Source organism: Aquarana catesbeiana, linkage group LG01, assembly GCF_042186555.1.
Source record: "Aquarana catesbeiana isolate 2022-GZ linkage group LG01, ASM4218655v1, whole genome shotgun sequence".
Taxonomy (NCBI): domain Eukaryota; kingdom Metazoa; phylum Chordata; class Amphibia; order Anura; family Ranidae; genus Aquarana; species Aquarana catesbeiana.
Window position 1 is genome coordinate 516,801,953 of NC_133324.1, and position 27,651 is coordinate 516,829,603.

Here is a 27,651-nt window from a genome sequence, read left to right on the forward strand (position 1 = left end):
AATAAAAGTGATTAAAAAAATGTAGAGACAGTGTAAAAATCAAAAATCAAAAAATTTTTAAAATGTAAAAAAATCATTTTAAGTGCCCCTGTCCCACCGTGTTTGAGTGCAAAGGTGAAAGCATATGCAGGTCCTGCAGGCATACATAAACGGCTCCACGCATGTGGGGTATTGCCAAGAACGTCAGAGTGAGAGCAATAATTCTAGCACCAGACCCTCCTGTGTAACTCTAAAATGCTAACCTATAAAGGCTTTTAAAGCATCACCTGTGGAGATTTTTATATACCATAGTTTGACGCAACTTTAAAGCATGACATGTTAGGTATCTTTTATATTTTTTATAAGTATTATATTGTGTTTGTGTGCAATAAAAGTGTGTTGCATTTGAAAAATGCTGCGTGACATGAAAAATTGCTAAACCCTACATTTTATTCTTTAGGGTCTCTGCTTAAAAAATAAATAATGTGTGGAGTTTCTAGCAAAAAATACAGTTTTTTAATGTAAACAAATAATTTCAGAAAAGACCTGGTCTTCAAGTGGGTATTTAGGAGGATTTCACTTATTTAAGTGCTTGATATTATTATATGGATATGTTGTTTGACTATGAGGTCCACTAATTACTGGATTTTAAATATAAATTTTAGTGTCTTCCCTAACATAAAATGATAACCCCAAAAGTTGACAGGCTATTCATTTATTTCTTTTAGTATGCTGGCATTGAACCAAGTGATGCTGTCAACACAGAGGTAATGATCTCTCATATTTCCAAAAGTTTATGTGTCTGTGCTTCTGTGCAGATTCTCTATCATTATATAAACTTGCAAAATCAGCAATTGTGTCATTTCATGTTGGAATTATTCATGTTAAAATTATGAAGAAAAAGCTACAACATTGCATTACATGCCTGAGTAGATGAGAAATTGATATGATTATGTCAACATTCCTTCCTTGTTAACAGGATTTTCCAGGTTGAAAAACAAATAAAACCAGCACTTCTGTGCCCTCCTGCAGAAACACATGAGGGGGTTCCCAGTTCTGCATTGCCCCCATTTCAGTGAAACCGGGATTCAAATTTCATAATTTCTCTGAAAACTTATCAAATATTTATTTTCCTTTTCCTGACTTACTGTAAATTCATGGCAGCATCTACATGGGTTAGGGTTATGCCCCGTACACACAGTCGGACTTTGTTCGGACATTCCGACAACAAAATCCTAGGATTTTTTCAGAGGGATGTTGGCTCAAACTTGTCTTGCATACACACGGTCACACAAAGTTGTCGGAAAATCCGATCATTCTGAACACGGTGACGTAAAACATGTATGTCGGGACTATAAACGGGGCAGTGGTCAATAGCTTTCATCTCTTTATTTATTCTGAGCATGCGTGGCCCTTTGTCCGTCGGATTTGTGTACACACGATCAGAATTTCTGACAATGGATTTTGTTGTCGGAAAATTTTATATTCTGCTCTCAAACTTTGTGTGTCGGAAAATCCGATGGAGCCTACACACGGTAGGAATTTCCGACAACAAGGTCCTATCACACATTTTCCGTCGGAAAATCCGACCGTGTGTACGGGGCATTAGTCTCACCCAGCTTGTAACTTGTTTCTACACTTTCTTGATGTGAGAGTCAGAATTCAGAAGTTGCTTGAATGTAGGTCTGCAGTATTTCCTACACATCCAGCTGATGTGTCATTTGCATGTCTGTGTCTTTGAACATGGATAACATCAGTTCTTGGTTTAAATGAAAACTGTCTTATTAGGAAATTTAACATAGGTACCAGGATGACTCTGTCGGAAAAAAATCACCAACTATTCTCTGCATCCCAAAGCTTTCAGTTCCAAAACTCTTCTGCCAGAAATGATTGAGAGCAAGAAAGCTTCATATTTCAAAAGTCAGATTTCATAACTTGTTTGTTATGAAAGGGAGGTTCTGATAGATATCCTAGGACCAAAGGTAGGTCCCACTTTGAAAAAACAATGGTCATATAGGCGATCTCGGCTTCCTTGTTTCCCTCAGGGAACAGTCCACAAAATCTGAATTCTGTAAACACAGCACATAAGGGCTAACAAACCCACTGACCTAACACCTGAAAAAACAGCACATAAAGGTTAAGCAATCCACTCATCTGAAACCTGGAAACACAACAAGAAGGGCATAGGCGTGCGCACAGGGTGTGCCAGGTGTGCCCAGGCACACCCTAATCACACTGTGCAGCACAGATCCCCCCTACTGCCCTGGCTCCCCCCCATCCTTTCCCTCGCAGTGCTGCCGGCTTCCCAACTCTCCTCTCCCTCCGGCTGTTGCTGTGGGGATGTTTTAGGATGAGTAGGGGAAGGGGCCGGTAAATATGTAACTTACCAGCCCCTTCCCTTTCATTGTGAGTGATCGGTAGTATGTGTTTGAGCTTTGGGGTGCACACCCTAATGCAATAGGCTGCGCACACCTATGAAGAAGGGCTAAAGCAAATTACTGACCAGCTGTCTGTGACTGATATTTAGTACATAGTACATCCCGATGGACACTTAGAAAACTCTGCACGCATGAGGCAACCTGAGGGCAATGGGTTTTCCTATGGCACAAAAAAGGCGAAATGTTCATCTTGCTTCTACAGTTCAATATAGCAAGGACAAAAACAGAGCAAGGCCAATTGGGTGAGAATTCCATTTAATGGTCCTATCGGAGTGTGGGGGCAGAGCCAAGCCCATGTGTGTGCTGCCATTGAGATGGTCAGGAAGGAAAAACTGTTATTGCAGCCTGACCATACAAGTATAATGACAAATACACTGATTATTTGTTCCATCAGCAGAAAAATCATAGTGATTCCAGAAGCATGACGAAAGTAACAATAAATGACAAGAGTGCCACCCAGTCTGTTCTTTTTGGGCAGTTCTGGTGGCAATCTTTGTGACTGCGGTAACTCTGCAGAAACCACTGGTTGAAAACAGCCATTTATTCACCTGGTGCCAGTGTTGTCCACTCTTGGCTTCCCTCTCTTTCTTACCTCTTTATAGCATGAACAAAAAATACTCAAGTAATCAGGCTGCATCCAGTGACACCAAGATTTGGCTAAATTGTGGATCTCCATTCTTCTTTTCTCTGACGTCTATGGTGTAATGGGCTAGGGGTTTGTGAACACTCTGTACAGCCTGCGCACCTGAAGGTAGTGTGCTAGGCATGCAGTGTCTAAGGCCTTTGCCAAAGATCCTAATGGTGGTGGATCGTGACGCAGGGCACCTCCTAGGTTGCGGCCCCCAAGTACAGCTATGCAGGCCACAGCTGTCCAGATTCAGAGGTACAGGAGGTATGAGTTAAATCAATATTAAACCCAAACCCAAAAATACAATATATTGCAGCTTACCAATCATTAATGATGGCTGCATTAGATTTTCCCCTCTGTTTTCACCTGGTGATCTGGCCAGTGACATATTTCCTGTATTTGGATGGTTACACTCTGGATGAAGGAGAAACAGAGACACCTTTGGACAGCAGCATTTTTAATCTGGAGGGAGGGGAGTGTTGGATGGGCTAGCAGATTAACATTTTAAAGGCTAAGTTCACTTTTTCACCTTTGTTTTTTTTTCTAAATTCCTGCTCCCCTATGTATCAATATAGCATTCATCTATTTTTTTTGAAAAAAATATCAACACTTTCCATAAAATTTACAGACACTTACCTTACTGTCCTCCATTCATGTTTCCAAACGTATCTATTGCTTCTGTATTACTTCCTTACAGACTATAGGTTATGACACAGGAAGGAGTTGACCAGCTGACCTCATTAGCACACACCCTGCATCATCCACCCTACCATTCCCAGCTGCACATTTTCTAAATGAGATGCAATCAATCAGTGATCACTCTTCTCACTAAATACACAATATACAATCAGATTGCATAGTGTGTGGCCATCTTTATACAAGTACATAGGAAGGAGTGGACAGAAACACTCAGCTGTCAAGCCCTGTTCACATCTCTGCATAGCAGGAACCAACATGCATTTGCTGCAAAACGCACAGTAAAAAATACGCAACCCACAAAATGCCAAAATATCCCATAAGCCACATATAGCACAGCCAATTGAAATCAACGGGCTGCCCTATGCGTGTCAGAGGAAAAACGAGCCACAAAACGTTCGCTCCCACTATGCTAGATGTGAATGGGGCCTGAAAATGAAATTGGTGCGGTAACACAAGAACAATGAGGCTTCATTTACATCTGTCCGTTCCCTTGCATTTCAGAAATGCGCTGCACCAAAAATCGCAGTAAAAAATGCACCAAGCTCCAATCTAAAAAAAAGTTCTGAAGCTTCTTTGGGGTGATTGCTGTGTGTAGGGCAGCCCATTCAGGTGGATGGGCTCCCCTGTGTGTAATGAGTGAAAATGCTCCAAAACACCTCCCCCTCTTTTATGGAAAGCGTTGATAAAAGTACATGAATGCTATATTGGTACATAGAGGAGCTGGAATTTAGAAGAAAAAAAAAGTGACCAAATGTGAACTTAGCCTTTGAAGCAAACTCCAGCTAACATGTTTTAGAGTGATATAAAACTCATAATAAAAATGTTATACTTACCTGCTCTGTGTAAGGATATTGCACAGATTGGTCACTCACCTCTTCTTTTTCAGGCCCCTGGCTGCGCTGTCTGCTCCTCCTCTTCTCCAAGGGTTCCTGAGCCAGGCTGTTTGCTTCTATAGATACACACATCGTGGCTTGGCCCTGCCCCCCCACTTCCCCCTCACATGATATGACTGACAGCAGCAGGAACCAATAGCTCTCCCTGCTCTCAGAGACTTCTGAGGAAGAGAGGGGAGCAGGCCTACAGCTGGGCCAAGCACAATAGAGGACTCAGGAAAGTGTTTTGGGGAGGGGGAGGTAGTGGAAGGTTTTTTACCTTAATGCAGAAAATGCATTAAAGTGTTTGTTAACCCACTTATATAACTTTATATAAGCCCCTCTGTGTCCTAATAACAAGTGCTCCTGTCTGTGTGCTTTATTTAAAAAATGACTCCTTTACCATATTTTACAGCGGTTCCTTGCAATCACGTCACCGGCCAGCTCTTTCCTCTGCTCGCCTGACAGATGCAATGGGCAGGGCCGAGATTCCCCCACTGACATCAGCCAGGAGGCGAGGAGCAGAGTAGAGAGAGAGCCAGCCGTCACATGATCGCGGAGGAACCGCTGTGGAATCTGGTAAAGAAGGCATTTTTTAAATAAAGCACACATACAGGAGCACTTGTTATTAGGACACAGAGGGGCTTATATAACATTTTAACAGTTATGAGAGCAGCAGGAGCTGAGGGGGCAGTGACACAAGAGCAGACAGGAGGGGAGGAGGACACAGGAGCACATAGGCGGACAGGAGGGCTGCGGATGATGGAGGCACGTAAACTGACCACGGTGTCAGGGCTCAGCAGCTGTTGGCGCCTTAAATCTATTGTACCATCGCTGTTGAGACTTGTGAGTGCTACTGGCTGGGTTGCCTTCCCGCCAGGCTTGTTTCTGGCCTTCTGTTACAATATATTCCTGTTACTGCACCTGGACTCCGTGTATTTTCTACCCACCGTATCATACTGAACCTACCTACACTTGGTGGCAGTCTACAGAATATGCCCCTCTTCGCAGAGGGTGCATACAGAGAAACGGGGACCATCGTGGCATATTTAGGAGCAGCCTTGGCCCTGGTGCCTAAGTTTAAAGGGTCCAATAATTTCTTGAGTGGAAGGGGAGTTTTGAGATTGCTGCGTGCCTCTATCAGGTTCCTGCTGATCACGGAGCTGGCCATCAACTCAATAGAGAATGACGCCTGCTGAGTTGTGATGGTGCTACCATAAAAAGACCGGTCCAGTCTGGAACAAATTGTAGCATGTCTGGAAGGCCTGTTCGGAGACAATGTGGCATACCGGAGTTAAGGTGGAAGTTCTTCATCCGTGGGCAACAAGAGGACGAAAGTCTCACCCAGTTCATGGTAGCGCTCCAGAATCTGTGGAAGCACCTAGAGAAGAAGGATGTACACAGCTGCATAACCACTTTAGACAAACTACTGAGAGATCAGTTTGTGGTGGGAATGAAAGCTGGGCCAGTCAAGAGAGCCCTACAGGAGCGAGTCAAAGCGCAATGCACCTTCTCATTTAACAATATTGTAGTGGACGCAGTTGCACAGGAACAGGAAGATGCGGAAGCAACCATGGCGGTGACAAAGTGGCTACACCTGAAAGATGAGGCCTCGGCTCCATCGCCCGTCGGCCTGACAGATGGCCATATGGGAGCTCACCCAGGATGTGGCTTCCTTGAAGCAAGAGATGTCCACATTCAAATATGATTCAGCACACCCCTCTAAGGGCGAGAATCCATTGTGGAGAGATCTGGGTGGACACTAGAAGTGCTGGCGGTATGGCCACTTTGGACATGTAGCTAGGTACTGTGGTGAGGCTAAATAGAAGAACACCCAGAGGCTGCCATTTAACTAGTTGCTCCTGGGCAGAGGGATGACCCCCAGGACCATCAGCACAAGCAAGATCCCATCAGATCAGAGACTATGGTCGCACCAAGCTCAGTGGTGAAAGCCCTCGTCAATGGGCAAGAGGTCCCTTGCCTGATCGACATGGGATCTGAGGTCACTGTCATGGAGTACGAGTTCTACGCTGGACCCCTTTTGGCTGTCCCTCAAGGTGGCCAACAGCCTGCCCATCCTGGTGGAAGGTGTTACCTGGGTGAAGATACAAATAGATGACTAGGTAGTGGAGTGAGTAGGAATTGTGGTGACTCAGTGAGCCCAGTGACCTCAGCAGTACTTATTGTCCTGGGCATAAACGTCTTGAAAGATTTATGCTTGCTCCGCTTTCTGGACAAGTTTGAGCATTCAGGCCAGTGCACAGGGGGACTTTGGTCTGCGAGCTGTCTGGCTTAATGCTATCCGGGCCTACGAGGTTTACCAGAGAGCAGCAAGAAAGAAACCTGAGCAAGAGGGGGTTGTCCATACACCCTCCCCTAAGCAAAAGTTACTCCTAGCACCCCTCCAAGAGGTAGTTTGGTCTCTGCCCATTGGGGCTCACAAGAAACTGTAAAGGGCCATGTTAATGGTGGAGCCTAGTAACAACGGGGGAGTGGCTGGTCACCCACACCTTATCCAAAGTTGACAAAGGAAAAGGTGTTGGTTCAGCTTATCAATCTAGGGACCTTCCCGATCCTGCTCCCTAACCATACCATCATAGCAGACATGTATGCAGTGTGCCGCCACTCTATCTCAGATGCCCAGCCAGGGGTGGAAGTGATCTGTGCACCATTACAGGTGGCCACGAGCGCCTTTAATGAGCCACAATACAAATCACTGCTGGAACAGATGGCTATTCCTTTCCCGGGATTATCTTCTACCCCAACAGCAGCTACTTCATCAACTGCTGGAGAAGCACCTACTGGTCTTTGCTACCAGGCCTGATGACTACGGCTGCACAGAGGCACCACCTGATTCATGCAGGGAACGCTCCACCCAACAGTGGTACTATCATATTCCTACAGCCCTGTGCCTGAAGGTCAAGGACTTCATCCGTAACATGCTGTAGAGTGGGATAATTCGGGAATGCCATAGTCCATGGGCCACCCCCGTTGTCCTAGTATGAAAAAAGGTCAGAATTCAGCAATTCTGTGTGGTTTACTGCAAGCTAAATGCCTGTACTCACCGGGATGCCTATCGATTGCCCAGGGTGGAGGAGTCGCTCGTGGCACTGGGTCAAGACAATTTTTTCTGTAACCTTGTCCTGGCAAGTGGCTACTAGCAAGTCCCAGTAAGGGGCCAAGATCATGAAAAGACTGCCTTTGTCATGCCCCTGGGACTATTCAAGATTAATCACATGCCTTTTGGACTAAGCAATGCCCCCAGTACGTTCCAGCACTTGATGGAGAGATGTTTGGGAGATTTCAATTTTGAGACTGTTATGCCGTGTACACACGGGCGGACTTTTTTCGACCAGACTGGTCCGACGGAACAAATCCGTTGAACAATCCGACCGTGTGTGGGCTTCATTGGACCTGTCGAAAATCAGATGGACTTTAGATTTGGAACATGTTTCAAATCTTTCCGACGGACTCGAGTCTGGTCGAAAAATCTGTTCGTCTCTATGCTAGTCCGACGGACAAAAAAGGATGCAAGGGCAGCTATTGGATACTGGCTATGAACTTCCTTATTCTAGTCCCTTCGTACGTCATCACGTTCATACCAACTGACTTTCGAACAGACTTTAGCCCGTTGGTGTGTGGGTAAGTCGTCCGAAAGTCCGTTGTAACTCCATTGAAAGTCCGTCGGAAAGACCGTCGGACGTTTGATGCTGAAAAGTTCGCCCGTGTGTACACGGCTTTAGTCTACCTGGATGATATCAACATTTTCTCCAAAACCTGTTTACCTAGTACGGATTATAGTTCCAGCCCAGTAAGTCCTGCCTAATGAGTCAGAAAATACAGTACCTGGAGCACATTGTGGAAGCTGGGGGGTCTTTCCAGACCCCACCAAAGTTCAGGCAGTACAGGATTGGCACTCCCCAAAGACTATTACTGAGCTGTGCTCTTTTCTGGGGCTGGTGGAATACTATTGGCGGTTCCTCCCTAAGTTTAGGCAAATCCACGCCTCTCTCTTTCAGCTACTGAGCGGCCATTCTTCTCAGAAAAAAGGGGGTCTTTCACCCTAAATCCAGTCCCAGTGACAAGAACCCCAGCAACAAGTCTCTGAAGCTCTCAAACCAAAACTGACATTGGCACCTCTACTGGCATATGTGGATTACTCTAAATCTTTTTGAGTATATACGGATGGGAGCTTACAGGGTCTGGGGGCTGTCCTGGCCAAACAGCAGGACGAGCTTAAGCATGTGATCGCATACACGAGCTATTGTCTGCGGCCCACTGAGAGGAATCCCCATAACTATAACTCCTTCAAGCTGGAGTTGCTTGCCCTGGTGTGGGCCATCATCGAGAAATTTGCAGAATACCTCATGGGGGCAGAAATAAATGTTTTCATGGATAACACCCCTCTTACCTACCTAGAAACAGGCAAACTGGGGACTTTGGAGCAAAGGTGGGTCACCTGACTGGCACTACAAGGCAGGAATACTTAACAGACGTAGTTACATAGTTACATAGTTGGTGAGGTTGAAAGAAAGAGTCCATCAAGTCCAACCTACGTGTGTGCTTTTATGTCCGTATTACATTGTATATCTGTATGTTATGGTCGCTCAGGTGCCTTTCTAATAGTTTTTTTAATTATCTATGCTCCCTGCTGAAACCACTGCTTGTGTAAGAGAATTCCACATTCTTACCGCTCTTACAGTAAAGAACCCTCTACTCAGTTTAACCACTTACCGACCGCCCACCGTTGTTTGTTGGCGGCGGTATGGCACCCCTGCTCGAATCGCCATAGCTGTATGGCGGCTGCTTTAAGGGGCGTAGGGGGGCGCGTGCACCGCGTCACTTAGGAGCCAATGCGCATGTCCGCTGGGCACCCGCAATCGCTCCTGACAGAGCCAGAACGGGGATCTGTGTGTGTAAACACACAAATCTCGGTTCTGTCAGGGGAGTAGAGACAGATCGTGTGTTCCTAGTATTTAGGAACAGCGATCTGTTTCCTCCCCCAGCCAGTCCCATCCTCCCACAGTTAGAACACACACTGAGGGAACACATTTAACCCCTTGATCGCCCCTAGTCTTAACCCCTTCCCTGACAGTGACATTTATACAGTAATTAGTGGCTACATGGATGGCATACATGTGGATGATCTTTTCAGTTATCCGATAGAACATCCTTGGAGGACATAGATTCAAGACGATCAAATGTGGAGGTAGCCCCTGACTTTCCTGTGGCAGCCTCTTCTTGTTCCCTCAGAAAGCAGGCCGCAGAACCCCAGGTAAAACCTGCGAAGATCAACAGGAGTGGGCTCTGATTCAACAAAAAGACCCCAATCTCATGCAGGTGTAGCGCTTTCTATTGTGACGCACAAGCCATCTTCCTGAGAATGTCAGAGGCTGTCCAACACTGTGAGGAATTGGCTTCAGACATGGGGAAATGTGCTTTATCGTCTGGCACGCATCCCTACCGAACAGTGGGACAATGCAAATTGTGGTTCCCCAGTTGTACAATCTTCAGACCTGTCAAGTTCTGCATGCTGCAAGTGGGCACTTCGGAGTCGAGCGAACAGAGGCCCTGGTGAGGAGATAATTTTTTTGCCCAGGACTGGCAGAAAGGGTCCAAAGGGCTTGCTGGGAATGTGCATCCTGTTCCATGCATAAAACTCCTCCCAAAAACACTTCACCCATGGCCATTGCTACCTTGGAGCTCATTGAGCTGATCATAATGGACTTGCTGACGATCTTCAGCTCCCTCTCAGGGTATTGTTATGCCCTAGTCTTTGTTGACCACTTCACCAAGATCGTTGTGGTAGTCCCCAGGGCCGTCTTTAATATTGATTGGATAGCAGCTAGACTCAAAATCCGTTAACTGAATCAGATCAGGCAGCGATTGCGATTGGTTGCCAGAGGTTACAGTGTATCATTACCACTCACTGACTGGTTGCTAGAGGTTACAGCAAATGATTTCTGCTTGTTGATTGTTTGCTAGAGATTACTGTACATCAATGCTGCTCACTGATTGGTTGCTAGAGGTTAATGCACATCATTACTGCTTACTGATTGGTTGCTAGAGGTTACAGCACATAATCTCCTCACTGCCTGCACACCATGGACTAGGTTAGGGGACCCATTAATAGACAGAAAACTCTTATGCTGCGTACACACGATCTGAATTTTGGCCCGCAAAATACCGATGAGAGTTCTTCGTTGGAAAATGCGACGGTGTGTATGCTCAATCAGACTTTTGCTGGCCGAATTCCAGCCAGCAAAAGATTGATAGCATGTTCTCAATTTTTTGGTCGGGAAAAGTTCCTATCCGAAAATGCGATCATCTGTGGCAATTCCGACACGCAAAATTTCTACACATGCTCGGAAACAATTCGACGCGTGCTCGGAAGCATTGAACTTCAATTTCTCGGCTCGTCGTAGTGTTGTACGTCAACGCGTTCTTGACGGTCGTAAGTTCAACAAACTTTTGCGTGACCGTGTGTATGCAAGGCAAACTTGAGCGGAATCCCGTTGGAAAAGCCATCATATCTTTTTCCGATGAGAAGTCCGATCGTGTGTACGCGGCATTAGGGATCCTAGGGCTCCTGGGATCATTGGCAGTGCTGGGGAGAGGGGAGGGTCTGATCAATGGCAATGCTGATTTTTTTTTTACCGACTACCAATATAAAGAGCAGTTTCAACACTGGCCACCAATGTAAGAAGGGTTTACACTGACCACTAATGTAATAGGGGTTTACACTGACCACTAATGTAATAAAAGCATTCACAGTAACCACCAATTTAAGGAGGGATTTACACTGACCACCAATGTAAGGGGGACCTTCACACTGGCCACTAGTATGAATGAAAGGATTCTACACCAAGCACCAATGTAATGAGAAGATTTACACTGACCACCAATGTAACTGAGACATTTAGCCTGCTTTCACATTTGTGTGTGTCGGGAATGCATGAAAAATCGCTTTCCTGACACCACAGAAACGTGCTGCCCTTTAGCAGATACACAGCAGTACCATTAATTGCAAAAGTATTCACCCCCTTGGCATTTTTCATGTTTTGTTGCCTCCCAACCTGGAATTAACTTGGATTGTTTGAGGATTTGCATCATTTAATTTACAGAACATGCCCACAACTTTGAAGATTTTTTTTTTTTTTTTTATATTGTGAAGCAAACAACAAATAGGACAAAATAACAGAAAAAGTCAACGTGCATAACTACTCACCCCCCTAAAGTCAATACTTTGTAGAGCCACCTTTTGCGGCTATCACAGCTCCAAGTCGCTTTGAATAAGTCTCTATGAGCCTGCTACATCTTACCACTAGGATTTTTGCCCATTCCTCCTTGCAAAACTGTTCCAGCTCCTTCAAGTTGGATGGATTGCGCTTGTGAACAGCAATCTTTAAGTCTGACCACAGATTTTCTATTGGATTAAGGTCTGGGCTTTGACTAGGCCATTCCAACACATTTACATGTTTCCCCTTAAATCACTCAAGTGTTGCTTTAGCAGTGTGTTTGGGGTCATTGTCCTGCTGGAAGGTGAACCTCTGTCCTAGCCTCAAATCACACACAGAGTGGTACAGGTTTTTATGGGCTTCATAACAAAGGGGGTGAATACATACGCACATGCCAATTATCAGTTTTTTATTTCTGAAAAATAGTTTTATGTATATATTTTTCTAATTTTACTTCACCAACTTAGACTATTGTGTTCTGATCCATCACATATAATTCAGATTAAAAAAAACATTGAACTAAAGGCCGTAATGTAACACGATAGGTAAAAAGCCAAGGGGGGTGAATACTTTTGCAAGGCACTGTATCAATGCCTGTATTTACATGTAAACACAGGGTCTGCAGGTGAGTCATCTGTGCACAACAATAGGGCAGAGCTGGGCAGCATTAGTAACAGAACTTCACACTGAGATATCAGAACACAGCACAGGACTAAAACCTCAAGAGACGAGGGAATTTAAACTGGGATAGTTGGCAAGTATGAAGCAGCTGCTTTTGGCCCCACAACAACGACAGGGCCCAGGGCGGCTGCCCCTTTTGACTTGCCTTAAAGACTGCCGCCCCTTTTGACTTGCCTTAAAGATGGCCCTGGTAGTCCCCACCAAGGACCAAAGAGTCTTGACCATAGCTTATTTGTTTTGGGAACATGTGGTCTAACCATATGGCTGTCCCAAACGTATACTCGCGGAAGTCACATACCACCCCTTATTACCCGCAGAGCAATGCAGCTTGTGAACGGTTCAATCACACCCTGTTGGGCATGTTGCAGACTCTTGAGCAGGGTCATATAGATCGATGGCACCGGTACGTTGTAGCCATAGTGTAGGCCTACAATAATATGGTACACCAAGCCACAGGCCATGTTCTGTTCTTCCTGATGTTTGAACGTTACAGTCACTTACCTGTAGATCTCTTACTGGGCTCTTCAGAGTGCTCTCCATCTTGCACGCCCAGCACTTGAGTGCATGAACACAGAGAGCCAAGCAGGTGGTGCTGGATAGACACAAGGACTTGGCTGAGGATTCCGCCCTAGAGGAGCTGCCGTTGCGTCTGGGGGGGGGAGAAGTTGGTGAAGAACAGAAAAGGCGAAAGAGACAGTAAGCTGGATCTTAGATGGGAGTGCATCCCTATCTGATAAGAAGAAGCATCCCTTTCCTTCAACTCCAGTATGTGACATGGTCTCGGAGGGACCCAACCCCATTAAGAAGTCACTTCACCACAACCTGCTAAGACCCTGTGACTCTGTGAAAATCAGAGGTGTTCTGTCACATTAGCAACCATGTAAGGTCAGCAGGTTTGCTGTTGCTTTTAAAATTTAACATCTAAACAGTCCGTCCGATCTACAAATACTGTATTTATGCATATAAGCTCCGTTTTGTGTTGAAAATAGCTGTTAAATCCAAAAATCCGGTGGGTGTAACAAGATTTGTCTTTTTTTTTTTTTTGCTGATCCGAAAATGATCCGACCCATGACTCTGATCCAAGGATCGATCCGATCTGTGAGTTTTTTGATCCGTTCCACCCCTAGTGCTAAGTGGCGATTGCTCTACCAAACTTGTTGGAGAGAGAGAAGAACCAGAATCCGTGGATATTCCACCTGTGCAAAAAGTCCCCAATGGATGGTTCCTGCCTCTGCCTGTACTCAAGCCTCTGCCCCTTGCAGGCCCTTAAGAAGAAAGCCCCAGAGCAGCACTGGTGGACAGTCCAGAAGCCTCTATGGGCCCTGAGGGTGCACCCACAGCACCGCTTCCTAAAGGGGACATACCTGTACGCCCTTTTGCCCACCAGTGCCATACTGCCGACGTATATCGGCATGTGCTGGTCGGCAAGCGGTTAATTAAAAAAAATTGGACATTACAACTGCTTTAACCTCCCTGGTGGTAATCCCGAGTGTGGCTCGGGGTGAATCTTCATTACCAAAAGCGGTAACCCCGAGCCACAATAGGGATTTCATCACAGGATCCAGGAAAAGTTATTTACCTTGTCCCCAGGATCCTGCGATGTCTCCCTGCTGTGTGTGTGGATGACATGACCACGCCCCCTTATGACCTCACAGTCCCACCATGCCCCGGGACTGTGATGTCATGGGGGGGCGGGGTCACCGCCTATATAAGTCATAGCAGAGCGCACAGACAGCATTACAGCCGGAGAGAGCGTCGTGTCAACATCTCTGGAAGAGAAGAGGGAAGAAGACGATCCAGATGTCCGGGCTCCTCCGGTAGCAAAAGAACGGCAAAAGAGCAGAAGATAGCGGAGGAGCCCGGCAGAAGGAAGAAGGCACCGGAAAAGAACCAGAGAGCGCGGAGATGTCACCGGAGAGAGGGAGAAGAGGCCAGAGAGACCCCCAAAGTCGTCAGAAGACTCCCGAAGTCGGAAGAAGACCCCCCGGTGTTGGAAGAAGACCCCCGGAGCTGCCTAATAAATTACTTTAAAAACCTATGTACTGTGTTTTTTTAGTGACACTTTTTTCCCTAGGTGAATGGGTATACCATGTACCCCATATTCCATGTACCCCATATTCATTCACATAGGGTGGGGGGCTCCCGGATTCCGATAAGCCCCCTGCCTGCAGGCCCCGACAACCAACGGCCAGGGTTGTCGGGAAGAGGCCCTTGTCCTCATCAACATGGGGACAAGGTGCTTTGGGGTGGGGGGGCCACAGGGCGCCCCCTCCCCCAAAGCACCCACCCCCCATGTTGAGGGCATGCAGCCTGGTACAGCTCAGGAGGGGGGGCGCTCGCTCGTCCCCACCCCCTTTCCTGACCGGCCATGCTGCGTGCTCAGATAAGGGTCTGGTATGGATTTTGGGGGGACCCCTACGCCGTTTTTTCAGCGTAGGGGGTTCCCCTTGGAATCCATACCAGATCTAAGGGCCTGGTGTGCCCATGGTGGGGAACCCATGCCGGTTTTTTATTTAAAATTTGGCATGGAATTCCCCCTCATGATTCATACCAAACACAGTGCCTGGCATTGGCGGGGATTCAACTCGGATCCCCACACCAGTGTGAACCCGGCTCGCAAGGTGTCAATCTTGCCGATAAAAGTGGCGAGATTGACACAAAATCAGACAACAATACACAAGTTGACCAAAGGGTGGTGGTAAAGAGCTGAAAAACCACGTGATTTGGTGAAAGTTGGCTGGAAAAGTCCTGCCGTCTGTATGCAAGACAAACTTCTGGCCAACGCCCTTTGTACAAAAATCCAAGGGAAAGTTTGTAGAAAGTCCTATCGTGTGTATGGGGCTTAAGTAAACTAAAGCAAATTCAGTTACTCAAACATCCCAAACATTGTTTGTATGAATCTGTGATCAGCTGCTTTGAGCGTCACCCCAATGTCTTTGTGATTACTGTACGATGATGTATTGCTTCAATGCCCCTGTCATTGTCTAGTCTACGCTTAACTGAACAATTCTTCAACTATGCATGATCAGGAATAGATAACCACAGGACATTCAGAGAAAAAGTGCCTTACTAGTGCCCTCAAAAAAAGTCACTGGGGAACAGTCTGGAGTAGCTGATCTTGGGAGATTGCCCATTGGTATGCATGTATCTTATCAGTACTTGCCAGTTTGTTATTCCCTTTGTAGCAAGAAAAGGCTGAGTTAACAGAGGAGAGCTATGCAAATGCATTCCTTGTTGTATTCTCACTAATAAAGACCAATTCCTCCCTAAACAGATATTATAGTTTATGATGAAGAAGAGCCAGATTAAAGCAGAACTCCACCCAAAAGGGAAGTTGCTTTAAGACCTCCTCCCTGGCCCCTGCTTGTGAAATCTCTCATTTGGGAGGGGGGAGGCTGGGACATGTCACTCATCTCCTGTGAGGTAATGGAGGTCACAGCTAGGACCGGTCTGGGAGAACTCATTTCCTAAGCACCTAAAAGGTTAACTGCATGTGGGACGATTTGTTCACTTATGATTACACAGTGATATCTGAATTCTGAACCAGGAGCCCACTGTTTTCTACTTTTTCTAAAGCTATGCCATAGCGAGGCCCCTCTCTAGCTGCACTGACCCTGATACATGTTCTCCCCCATTTTGAAATGAATATGCGTGGCCCTCTCTTGCCCCTTTTCCTCCATAATTCTCATCCTGGCTTGGTATATAAAATACCAATAGGATGCACTGAGGAAAATTGGTGAAATGCGTAGCGATCACTATTGGTGACGGTACACTGATTCCTGCGTCTGACCCTGCATATGGAAGAATTATCTCTCATCCATTTCCTTACAGACAGATCTCTTTGTATATGTACACACTTTAGGTATCCAGCCTATGGGGGAATAATATATCCACTTGATTGCACATACTTTTTGAGATTTTAACTATGTTGTTAAATAAACTTTGAATATTTTTATAATCCGAGTACTCATCCTTTCCTACTTGGAATTACAGTTGGCAACTGAAAAAGTCCTACGCATTGTTTTTTGTTCTCGGGAAGCGTGTACCTGTCCACAGGTTTTGATAGGTACTTGCTCCCACTTCCGCTCTGACTGCCTAGGCGATTGGAAGCAGAAGTTCTCCTTCCCCTCTCCCTCTCTGCAGTCTTCTGGGACACATGACAGGCGCAGAAGAGTGTGGGATTATTTACAATGCGCAGCACGGCTTGCACATGCACAGTGGGCACCAGGCTGTAAAGCTGCAAGCTGTCCCAGCCGGGTACCTACAGTTAGGATGGCGACGCCGAGGACAGATGACACGAGGAGAAAACGGCTGGGGTGAGCCCATCACTGGATCATGGGAAAGGTGAGTGACTGTTTATTAAAAGTCAGCAGCTACTGTTTTTGAATCTTCTGACCTTTAATCTTTACACAGGAGACTGGAGCTCCTCTTTAAGTTCCCTGCTGGGTCTCTGTTACTATTCAGGGTCATGGCTAAGAGACAGTCCATTACACTCAGAATTGCTATTGACCATGCATCATAACTGATGATCTATGGAGAACGCAGAGACCAGTGATGGAAGTTGTTTAGCTGAAAACCTTTGAGGGGTTTAAAAATAGGATTTTTATAACAGCTTACCTGTAAAATCCTTTTCTTGGAGTACTTCACAGGACACAGAGCCACAGTAATTACTGTATGGGTTATATGGCACCTTCAGGTGATGGACACTGGCACACCCTAGACATGAAGTTCAACTCCCCATATAACTCCTCCCCTTACTGGAAGTACCTCAGTTTTGTCGCAAAGCAATACACGTGTAACCATAAAAAAATCCTATTTTCTTTATTGTACATCACGGGACACAGAGCCACAGTAATTACTATATGGGACGTCCCAGAGCAATGCTATCTGAGGGGAGGGAGACACAAACAAAAGTAGGGTGCAATCAGACCTGAGGACCTATACTGCTGTCCTCAGCACACTGCCCCCAAAGGCGAGATCCTCATGTCTTCTTACATCCACCTGATAGAATCTGGTGAATGTATGGACTGAACACCAAGTTGCGGCCTTGCAGATTTGAGCCATGGAGGCTTGGTGATGCACTGCCCACAATGCACTAACAGCCCTGGTGGAGTGCACTTTGATTTGAAAAGGTGGAACTTTCCTCTTCAAACCATAAGCTTGAATAATTACTTGCCAAATCCACTTAGCAATAGTAGATTTCGACGCTGCCTGTCGTTTCCTAGGACCTTCAGGCAACACAAACAAAGCATCAGTTTTCCGAATCTGAGCAGTGGTTTCCAAATAGATTTTGACTGCTCTCACTACATCCAGAGAATGTAGTGACTTTTCTTCCGTAGAACAGGGTTCTGTAAAAAATGAAGATAGAACAATATCCTGGTTTAGATAAAAACCTGAAACTACCTTTGGCAGAAAGCTAGGATGAGGACGCAACACTACTCTATCCTTGTGAATGATTAAATATAGCTCTGTACAAGAAAGAGCAGCCAATTCTGATACCCTTCTTGCAGAAGATATGGCTATAAGAAAAACTAGCTTCCTTGTCAACAGGACTAAGGGAATATGTCGTATAGGCTCAAAAGCCTGTTTCTGTAACACAGACAGAATTAAATTCAAGTCCCAAGGGTTCAGGGGTGCTCTATCCGGTGGATTAGGCTGCGTTACCCCCTGTATAAAGTTTCGGACCAAAGAATGCGAAGCAAGTGGTCGTTGAAACAAAATCGATAAGGCCGAGACCTGGCCTTTGATGGTATTCAAGGCCAGCTTCATTTCTAACCCCATTTGCAGGAAGGCAAGGATTCTACCTATGGCATACTTTCTGGGATGCCAACCCCTGGATTCACACCAGGAAACATATGCCTTCCAGACTCCATAATAAATGACTCTGGAAGCTGGCTTCCTTGCATTAATCAAGGTAGATATCACTGAGCCTGAAAGCCCACGATTCTTCAGAATGTGGATTTCAATAGCCAAATCTAAATTTAGCGTTTGTAAGGTAGGATGGAACACTGGTCCCTGCGATAGCAGGTCTGGACGTGGTGGTAGGGGCCATAGGGCCCCTACCACCATTTTTACGATCTCTGCATACCAAGATCTTCTGGGCCACGCTGGGGTCACAAGAACTACTGACTTCTTTTCCTGCTTGATCCTGCAAAGAAGTCGGGGTAGCAGCAGAATAGGAGGTAATGCATAAATCAGTGAGAACTGATCCCACGGAGTCACCAACGCATCTGTTCTGTAGGCGAGTGGATCCCTTGTTCTTGACACAAAGTTGTCGACTTTGTTCTTGAACCTGGACGCAAACAGATCTACGTCCGGGATCCCCTGTCTTTGGCATATAGCCCGGAAGATGTCGGGGTGAAGAGTCCATTCCCCTGCAAACAACTACTGTCGACTTAAGAAGTCCGCCTGCCAATTCTCTACCCCTGGAATGAAGATTGCCGATATGCACGGCACATGCTTTTCTGCCCAGGTTAGGATATGGTTTACCTCTCCCTAGGCTGCACGACTTCTGGTGCCCCCTTGGTGATTGATATAAGCCACTGCTGTGGCATTGTCAGACTGGATCCTGACAGGACAATTCCGAAATCTGAATGTCCAGACCTTTAGGGCTAGGTACACTGCCCGAATCTCTAGAATGTTGATGGGCAAGGTCCTTTCGGTTCTGGACCTTTTCCCTTGGACAGTTGTCTCTTCCAGGACTGCTCCCCAACCCGAAAAGCTGGCATCTGTTGTTACCACCTTCCAGGTAACTGGTAAGAAGGATTTCCCCTTCTGCAGATTCTCAGATATCAACCACCAACTCTGGCTCTGGTGCACTTTTGGCGACAAACGCATCGGAAAATCTAGCGCCTGGACCTTCTTATTCCAGGCAGACAGGATACTGTTCTGCAGCAGTCTCGAATGAAACTGAGCATAGGGAACCGCTTCGAAAGAAGCCACCATCTTTCTCAACAATCTCATGCAAAGGCGAATAGAAGGACCCTTCTTCGCCCTGACTACATGAAACCAACTCCTTTATGGCGCTGATCTTTGTCTGGGGTATAAAACACCCTCTTCTAGGTTGTATCTAAAACCAGACCAAAGTACTCTAGCCTTCTTACTGGCTTTAAAGAAGATTCCTCTAGGTTGAGGACCCAACATAGGTATTCCAGGTAGTTGACTGTGGTGACCATGCTTTGGTCTAAGCGGGCTACTGACCGATCTATCAAGAGCAGGTTGTCTAGGTAAGCTATAATCATTATACCTTGGGCCCTTGATCTGGCCAGAGGAGGTGCCAGAACCTTTGTAAACACCCGAGGTGCAGTAGCTAGACCGAAAGGCAGAGCTACAAACTGAAAATGAAGGTTTTCCACTTCAAACACAGATATTTCTGATGAGCGGGGAAGATAGGTACATGCAGGTATGCATCCTTGATGTCGATTGATGCCATAAGTTCTCCTCCTTGTAGGATGGAGACTACTGATTGGATTGATTCCATACAAAAAGAGCGAATTTCCAGGAACTGATTTAGATCTTTGAGATCTAGAATGGGTCTGACATCTCCATTTGGTTGTGGAACCATGAAAAGGTTTGAATAAAACCCCAACCCCTGCTCTTCCATGGGGAACACCATGATCACTTTTTGCGATGAAAGTTGGTCTAACGCATGAAGGAGAGACTTCTTTTTCTCTGGATCTTTGGGAACATTTGACCTGAGGAAACGAGAGATGGGAATTCTCAGAACTCTAGTTTGTAACCTAGAGCTATTGTGGAGACCACCCATCTGTCTTGAAAATCCTCTTGCCAGACCCTTGAGAACTGAAGCAGTCTTCCCCCCACTCGAGCGAGCGGGGGCGCCCTTTCATAAAGAGGCTTTAGCATTCTGTCTTGTAGGTTTCCTCCCCCAGGACTTCTTTTGTCCCTGGGGTTGACTCTGAGGTTTACCTCTTGAACCTGATGGTGGAGGCCATCGTGACTGCCTGGAGGCTGATGCTCCTGGCACTGGAGAAAGAGCCCGTTTAAATGAGGGATGTTTACTCCTTTTCATAACTGACAAAAGGGCACTTTTCCCACTTGATATCTTTTGGATATATTTGTCCAAATCATCCCCAAACAGCCTTTTACCGTGGAAAGGAAACCCAGCCAGCAGCTTTTTACATGGCGCTGCGGCTGACCAGTTTTTCAACCATAAGATTCTACGCATATGCACCAACCCAAGCGTAAGGTGAGAGGTCTGAAGAATAGAATCTCTGATTACGTCAATTGCAAGACACAAAGCCGCTGGCAGCTCAGCTAAATCCTGGGCCTGCTGCTCAGGGAAAACCTTGAGCACCTGTTTCAAGTGGTCTCTCAAGGATTGACACACCCCAATTGCTGCCACTGCAGGTTGAGCTACTGAACCTGCCAAAGAAAAAATGTTTTTTAACAGGAATTCCAACTTTTTATTGGTTGGATCTCTAAGCATTTGAGCATTGTTGACAGGACAAGTCAAACTTTTATTCACAGAGGATATAGCAGCGTCAATTGCTGGTATACACCACATCTTTGTAAATTTTTCCTCCATAAAGATAAAGTGTGGAAAACTTTTTAGGAGGGAAAAAGTGCTTATCTGGGTGATCCCACTCAGAATACATGAGCTTTTCCAGCAATGAATGGACAGGAAAGGCATGCAAAGCTTGAGGAGGCTTCAGCAAACCCAAACAAGAAGTGGGCTTTTCAACCGACTCAGTTAAGGGTAGCCTAAATGTGGAGCGGACCATTTCAGTAAGAGATTGCACCAGCAATTTCTCAGCCTGTAAAGCTGAAGAAGGTCCTTCCCCACTTGATCCCTCAGAAGAAGAGTCATCAGCCTCTTCACGGTCCCCTGAGGGAGAATCATCTTCCCTCTCGCCTCTAATCTTTCCTCCAATCCAATCATGGCTGAGGAGAAAACCTCCTCAGTAATATATACAGGGGCTGAAATGCCGGAAGCAGTTGCAACCCCTGACAACCACGATGGCTCGCTCTGACCAGCCTCCCTAGGCCTCTCAGGGGGGGATGGTGTTGCAGAGGGAGGGTCCTCAGAGCCTGAGGGAGATCCCTTTGAGCCCCTATTTTTTGGGGTATTTGTACCTCCTCTTCTGCCCATAGTGCTAAGCACAAATGCAGAGGTACTACCAGAGAATGCACCCACTGCTGAGCAAATAGTCCAGCAACTGCCGCTACTATCAAGGCTCAGGCTGATGCTTAAGTAAACATGTCCTGGGAATACCTGTGTCACCAACACTCACATGCCCCCGTCTGCTCTGTGTCCCTCCATCAGCTGAATTCACCTGCAAAAGGTGTACTTATAGCCGACACAGCCCCGGTGTCTGTGAACATTGAAGCTCATCAGGGCCACGTTAAGCCCCACCCCCCTCTCCCTCCGACTTCCCACTGCCCCCCCTTCACTTTTTTTTCAAAAGGAACTGCTTTACTGCGCGAGTGGGGCTCCGATCTGACTGGATCAGCATGCGGGGGGGCTGGGGTGGAGAAGAGGAGGAGAGCTGCTGGAAAAAAACACCGTACTGTGGTGGTCGGAGCGGCGCAGCATACCGCCAACTGACCCATGCTCCCTCGGCCTCCTAGAGGGAAGACAAACCAGACCAGGTGGGGGATTCTAAAAGAAAAAGCCCCCCTTCCAACATCTTACCTGGGGCTAGGGCTGGAGGAAGCGTTTAGCTTGTAATGACACAGAGTGAGACTGACAAGCATGGAATCAGGTACGTGTGTTTGACAGCCTCCGGTGGCGACTTTAGGCATGACAACATTTTACTTAAAGGAGAAAACCCATAAGAATTAGAAAATTCCTTAGGAATCTCCACTTACCTTATCCAGCTACAGGGTTCTGCGGTAAACCAGACAGACTCAGTCTTCACCACTCACGGTGGGCTCCATTTAAAAAACCTTCAGGGACCGGGTCCCCTTTTTATCGGGGGATCCACACCTCTGGACCCATAAAGCACCCCGCCAGTTAATATGGCTGAAAAAACCAAGCACTGGATCCCCGGGTCCAGCTCTCTAAAAAGAGAAGCGTTGCAGGCAAAACCTCGTATCTTCCGACACGAGGCCCAGGTACCATTCAATTCGGCCTGGAAAAGACACTTTGAATGGATCCGGTTGCATAGCTTGCCCCAGCAAAGGAATATTCCAGTGAAGCTCAGCACAGCACATCTTTACATGTGACCAACACCTAAGACACTGACGAAAAAACTGAGGTACTTCCAGTAAGGGGAAGGGTTATATGGGGAGTTGAACTTACTGTCTAGGGTGTGCCAGTGTCCATCACCTGAAGGTGCCATATAACCCATACATTAATTTCTGTGGCTCTGTGTCCCGTGATGTACGATAAAGAAAGGGGGTTTTCTTGCTGATGTTCTGAACACCTGTTTAGAGCATCTACACCCTCTTTAGTCAGGTAAATTTGATATATTGCATATTTTTTTTTCCTCAAAGTTTTTTATTGAGTAGTTTGTTCAAACATGTTAGAGTCGTAGCAGGTACATACATCTTGGTCAGTAATATTGCATATTTAAATACATTTTTTGCATGTGATTGAAGATTCTAAGTGAAAACTGCTTTTTTTTGTTTACGGAGTTGAACATTCACTTTGCTAGGTAAACAGTGGGATGATTTACAAAAGGAAAATAGACTTTGCACTCAGCAAGGGCATTTGCATTGGAGCTTAGTAAATGAAATTAAGCTTTACAAATATACTCATCGAGGGGCAAGCAAAATTTTTAAAAAACAGCATTTTTGCTTGCACATGATTGGATGATGAAAGTCAGCAGAGCTTTCCCTCATTTACTAAGCTGTGGAGAAATTCCCTTAGAGAGTGCAACTGTATATGCAAAGTGCAGTTGCTATTTGCCTTTAGTAAATCAATCCCAGTGTTTTCTACTTTAGTGACTCAACCCCAATAAGTCATCACAGCAGTAACTCAGCTGTTCGGACAGTGCACTCTTAAGCTGGCCATACATAAGTAGGTTTTTTGCAAACTTTTCTATGAATATTTGTACAAAAAATTCTGAGTTCATTCAATGAATGTCGTTTAACAAATGGACTTAATGAAAACCATATACAGGAGGTCCCCGGGTTACAAAAATCCTACTTACAAACAACTCCTACCTACAAACGGAGGAAGACAACAGGAAGTGAGAGGAAATCTACCCCTAGGAAGGAAAATTCACTACTGTAACGCTATCATGGGTGTCTCCACTGAAGCTTTATCACCAATACTTTTTCCACAACAACCCAAAATTTTCAAAATCCAATTGTCACAGGGAAAGAAAGTGAGGTGAAATCTTCTGAACAGGGGCACAGGCAGCAAAACAAATGTTACAGGGGTGTTAACCCTTCCCTATGCTATCCAAAAAAATGTACCTGTTCCGACTTACAAATTCAACTTTAAGTGGAGGTCCACTCTAGAAAAAAAAATTGCATAAAAAATTCCTAAAAAAATGGAGAAAAAAAAAAAAAATGTTTGACTCACCTGAAATGGCTGTTGCTAGGCAGTCTTCCTAATCTGCCTCTTCCTACGCCGCGGTGATCTTCAGTCTTCTCCTCCCCACATTGTCTTCTGGGGAATGGGGCACGGTGTGTTATGGGAACTGTGAAAATAATCGTGAGGGGTCCTCTGCGCTACTATCCAATGGGACATGAACTGCCGTGTACTGCAAAGAATAAAACTGTGATGCTGCAAAACCTATAGTGTACACATAACCACCAAAAAATGAGCAAATCAATCTGTAAGTGATTTTGCGCAAGACACAAAACTGCAGATATATAACAAACGTGACCTGTGTGGTATCAAATAAGCCAGTGGGGGTAAAAATATATGTGATCTAAAAAACACAAAAATACAGTAAAACATAGTCCATAGGTGATGGTGTGATATGAAAAATCAATGTGCTAATGCTAATAGCTGAAAGTTCAATATTAAAAATAAAAATAAAAATAAATCTTCAGTGCATAAACCATCTGTGGTGTTCTTACTCAAAAAAAAGTTCATGTATATAGAGTTGAGCAAAGATAATCGACCGTGCCAGATCTGCATGTAATTAAGCTCACATTGCCCTTACCTTCAAGGGCTTTAATCAAAGCCTTATGGGAAGTGCTGGATGATGGTGGAAGAGGATGTTTCGAGTGTTGTCTGGTGATGGTGATTACCTTTGAAAAGGTAGATACTCCTACTCGATCCTCAATGCATTATATGCCCAATGCATTATACTCAGATACTCCGGATACTGGAACTTGTGCCAAAAAAATAGAAGGGACAAAAAAAGGAGGCCTCCTCCAATAGTGTATTAAAAAACTTCAATATTTATTAAAAAAATATAAAAATATTTTTTAATGAGGTTCCGGTTCGGAACCGGAACCTCAACCAAACATACACAGCAGCCGAACCCTGTTTACCCCCTTTTCTGACACTGTATACCGGAAGCTTCGCACTTGGTAACGGCGGCGCACCGCCACACACTGTACCTCATTAGGTATTACATGCAGTGTGCGCTTCCAGTTTTGTTTTTATATTTTTATATTTTTTAATAAATATTGAAGTTTTTTACTACACTATTGGAGGCCTCCCTTTTTTGTCCCTTCTGTTTTTTTGGCACAAGTTCCAGTATCCGGAGTATCTGGAGTATAATGCATTGAGGATTGAGTAGGAGTATCTACCTTTTCAAAGGTAATCACTATCACCAGGCAACACTCGGAACATCCTCTTCCACCATCATCCAGCACTTCCCATAAGGCTTTGATTAAAGCATTTGAAGGTAAGGGCAATGTGAGCTTAATTACATGCAGATCTGGCACGGTCGATTATCTTTGCTCAACTCTATATACATGAACTTTTTTTTGAGTAAGAACACCACTGATGGTTTATGCACTGAAGATTTATTTTTATTTTTATTTTTAATATTGAACTTTCAGCTATTAGCATTAGCACATTTTCATATCACACCATCACCTATGGACTATGTTTTACTGTATTTTTGTGTTTTTTAGATCACATATATTTTTACCCCTACTGGCTTATTTGACACCACACAGGTCACGTTTGTTATATATCTGCAGTTTTGTGTCTTGCACGAAATCACTTACAGATTGATTTGTGTTATGGGAACTGTGTGTGTCCCACAACACATCGCGTCCCATTCACAAAGCCCTGCGCGACTCGTGCATGCGCAGTAGGAAATGGGCAGTGAAGCCGTAAGGCTCCACTGCCTGTTTCCCTTAGTTAGGACGGCGTTGCCGGGACCCAAGAGCTGAGGGACGGGTCGGCCTTGGGCAGCCGTCATCGCGGGCATCCAGGACAGGTAAGTGTGCTTATTTAAAGTCAGCAGGTACAGTGTTTGTAGATGCTGACTTTTAAATTTTTTTTTCCTGGCCAGAACCCACCTTTAAGAACAAACTTACAGACCCTATATTGTTTGTAACCCGGGGACTGCCTGTACAGTGTTAGAAATCAGATAATTTAAGAAAAAATTTCCATCCTGCTCTTTCAAATTTTCTCAACACTGAAAATTAACATCAGTTTGACCCCACTGATGATTAGAAAATTAAACATACATTTTTTAACAAAACAATGCTCGTCTGCTGTGTTGTCTCTTTATCTACCCACATAATAAAAAAGAAACCGTTTTAAAAACATATAGATCAAATACAATAGAAAAACTGTTAAAAAACTTAAAAACTTAAATAAACAACTTAAAAAAACTGTTCTAATTATATCATTATAGCTTGCTTTTTAGTTTTTATGGTTCATATTGAGCAGCTAAACCAGTGATCCCCAGATTGCAACCATCGGGCCTAATGTGGCCCTTTTCTTGCATTCAGCTGGCACTTGTAGCGCTAATCCTCCTAACACCAATAATGGGCACATTTTCTCTCACTGACACCAACGACTGTTGCAATTCTTTCAACTCACACCAATGATGGGACACTACCCCTCTCACTGACATGTATGATGAGGTACTATTTTTTCCACTGACACCAATAATGTGGTACTATTTCTTTCACTGACACCGGTGATGGGGCATTATTCCTTCCACTGATCACCAAAACAGGGAGAATGCAAAATTTTAGAGTTGTCACCAGAAGAACAGAAGCAGAAAACAAATAAAGAATAGGTAAAGTTACAGTTTTTAATGAGCCCATTCTTGTTGCAACTGTATAAGAAGGTAATTCCTCTCACTTTGGGGACATATATACTCACTTCCTGTTGCGTCTACTAGACAGGAAATAAAAGAAAATCTCCCTAATCACTGCTCTACCCCTCCACTCCATCCAAAAGCTTTGCATTAATTTAGAGAATCCAACACATTCTCTGAATGTTGCCCAAGCTGAAAGGCCAACCTCCTGTGTTCAGAATGCATAAGACTGACTGGTCAGCATGGGACCTGGAAGCTAGAGGAGATCACTGGAGTAGCAGTGTCTACATCCGAAATTTCCAGCTTCCAGGGGGATCTGCCAGGTATGATATATTTATTTATAACAGGTATTTATATAGTGCTGGCAATTTATGCACTGCTTTACACAGGGCTTTTTTTCAGCAGGAACTAGGGGGAACTCAGTTCCACCACCTCTGGCTCAAGTCTTCTGTTCCCTGCGCACCACTATCACTTGGTATTCCTGAAGTCCAGCTTCTGCGTTTACAAGTGATAGCTTATCTCCCAGTAGCTCCCACAGGTCAGATCTCCTGCGCAGATCCAACTGGGTGCCGGACAGGGACAAGGGAGATACAGAACAGGTGCACCCTAGGTGGTCTCCATTTTTTCCCTGGTGACCAATTGTTGATGCTCCTACTGCATGATCTCCCTTGCAAGTGACTGTAGCATAGTATAGTATGCTGCAACAAAGGTATGAAAGATGGTGGAGCTTTTAAGGAGGGGGCAAGATGAGGGCAGTGGAGGGAGGGTTGTATGCATAGGGAAGAGCTACTATTTGATGCCATTTGGCAGGTATGTGTGTGTGGCGGGCATGGTTGAGTTCCTACACCTTTTCTCTGAGAAAAAAAGCCCTGGCTTTACATATATATTGTACATCCACATCAGTCCCTGCCCTTACAATCTAAGTTCCCTAACTCATACTCACTTACTGGGGTCAATGTAGACAGG

At 45.2% G+C, this 27,651-nt stretch overlaps 1 protein-coding gene across 2 annotated transcripts in view; it reads left to right on the top strand.

Moving 5' to 3' along the window:
* The window catches only part of MISP (mitotic spindle positioning), a 245,276-nt gene that overhangs the window by 203,607 nt on the left and 14,018 nt on the right, over nt 1-27,651 (top strand). For both annotated transcript variants that reach the window (XM_073594048.1, XM_073594047.1), the window contains one exon: nt 708-746. In XM_073594048.1, the coding sequence (XP_073450149.1) occupies nt 708-746 (39 nt within the window). The remainder of the gene's footprint in view (nt 1-707; nt 747-27,651) is intronic.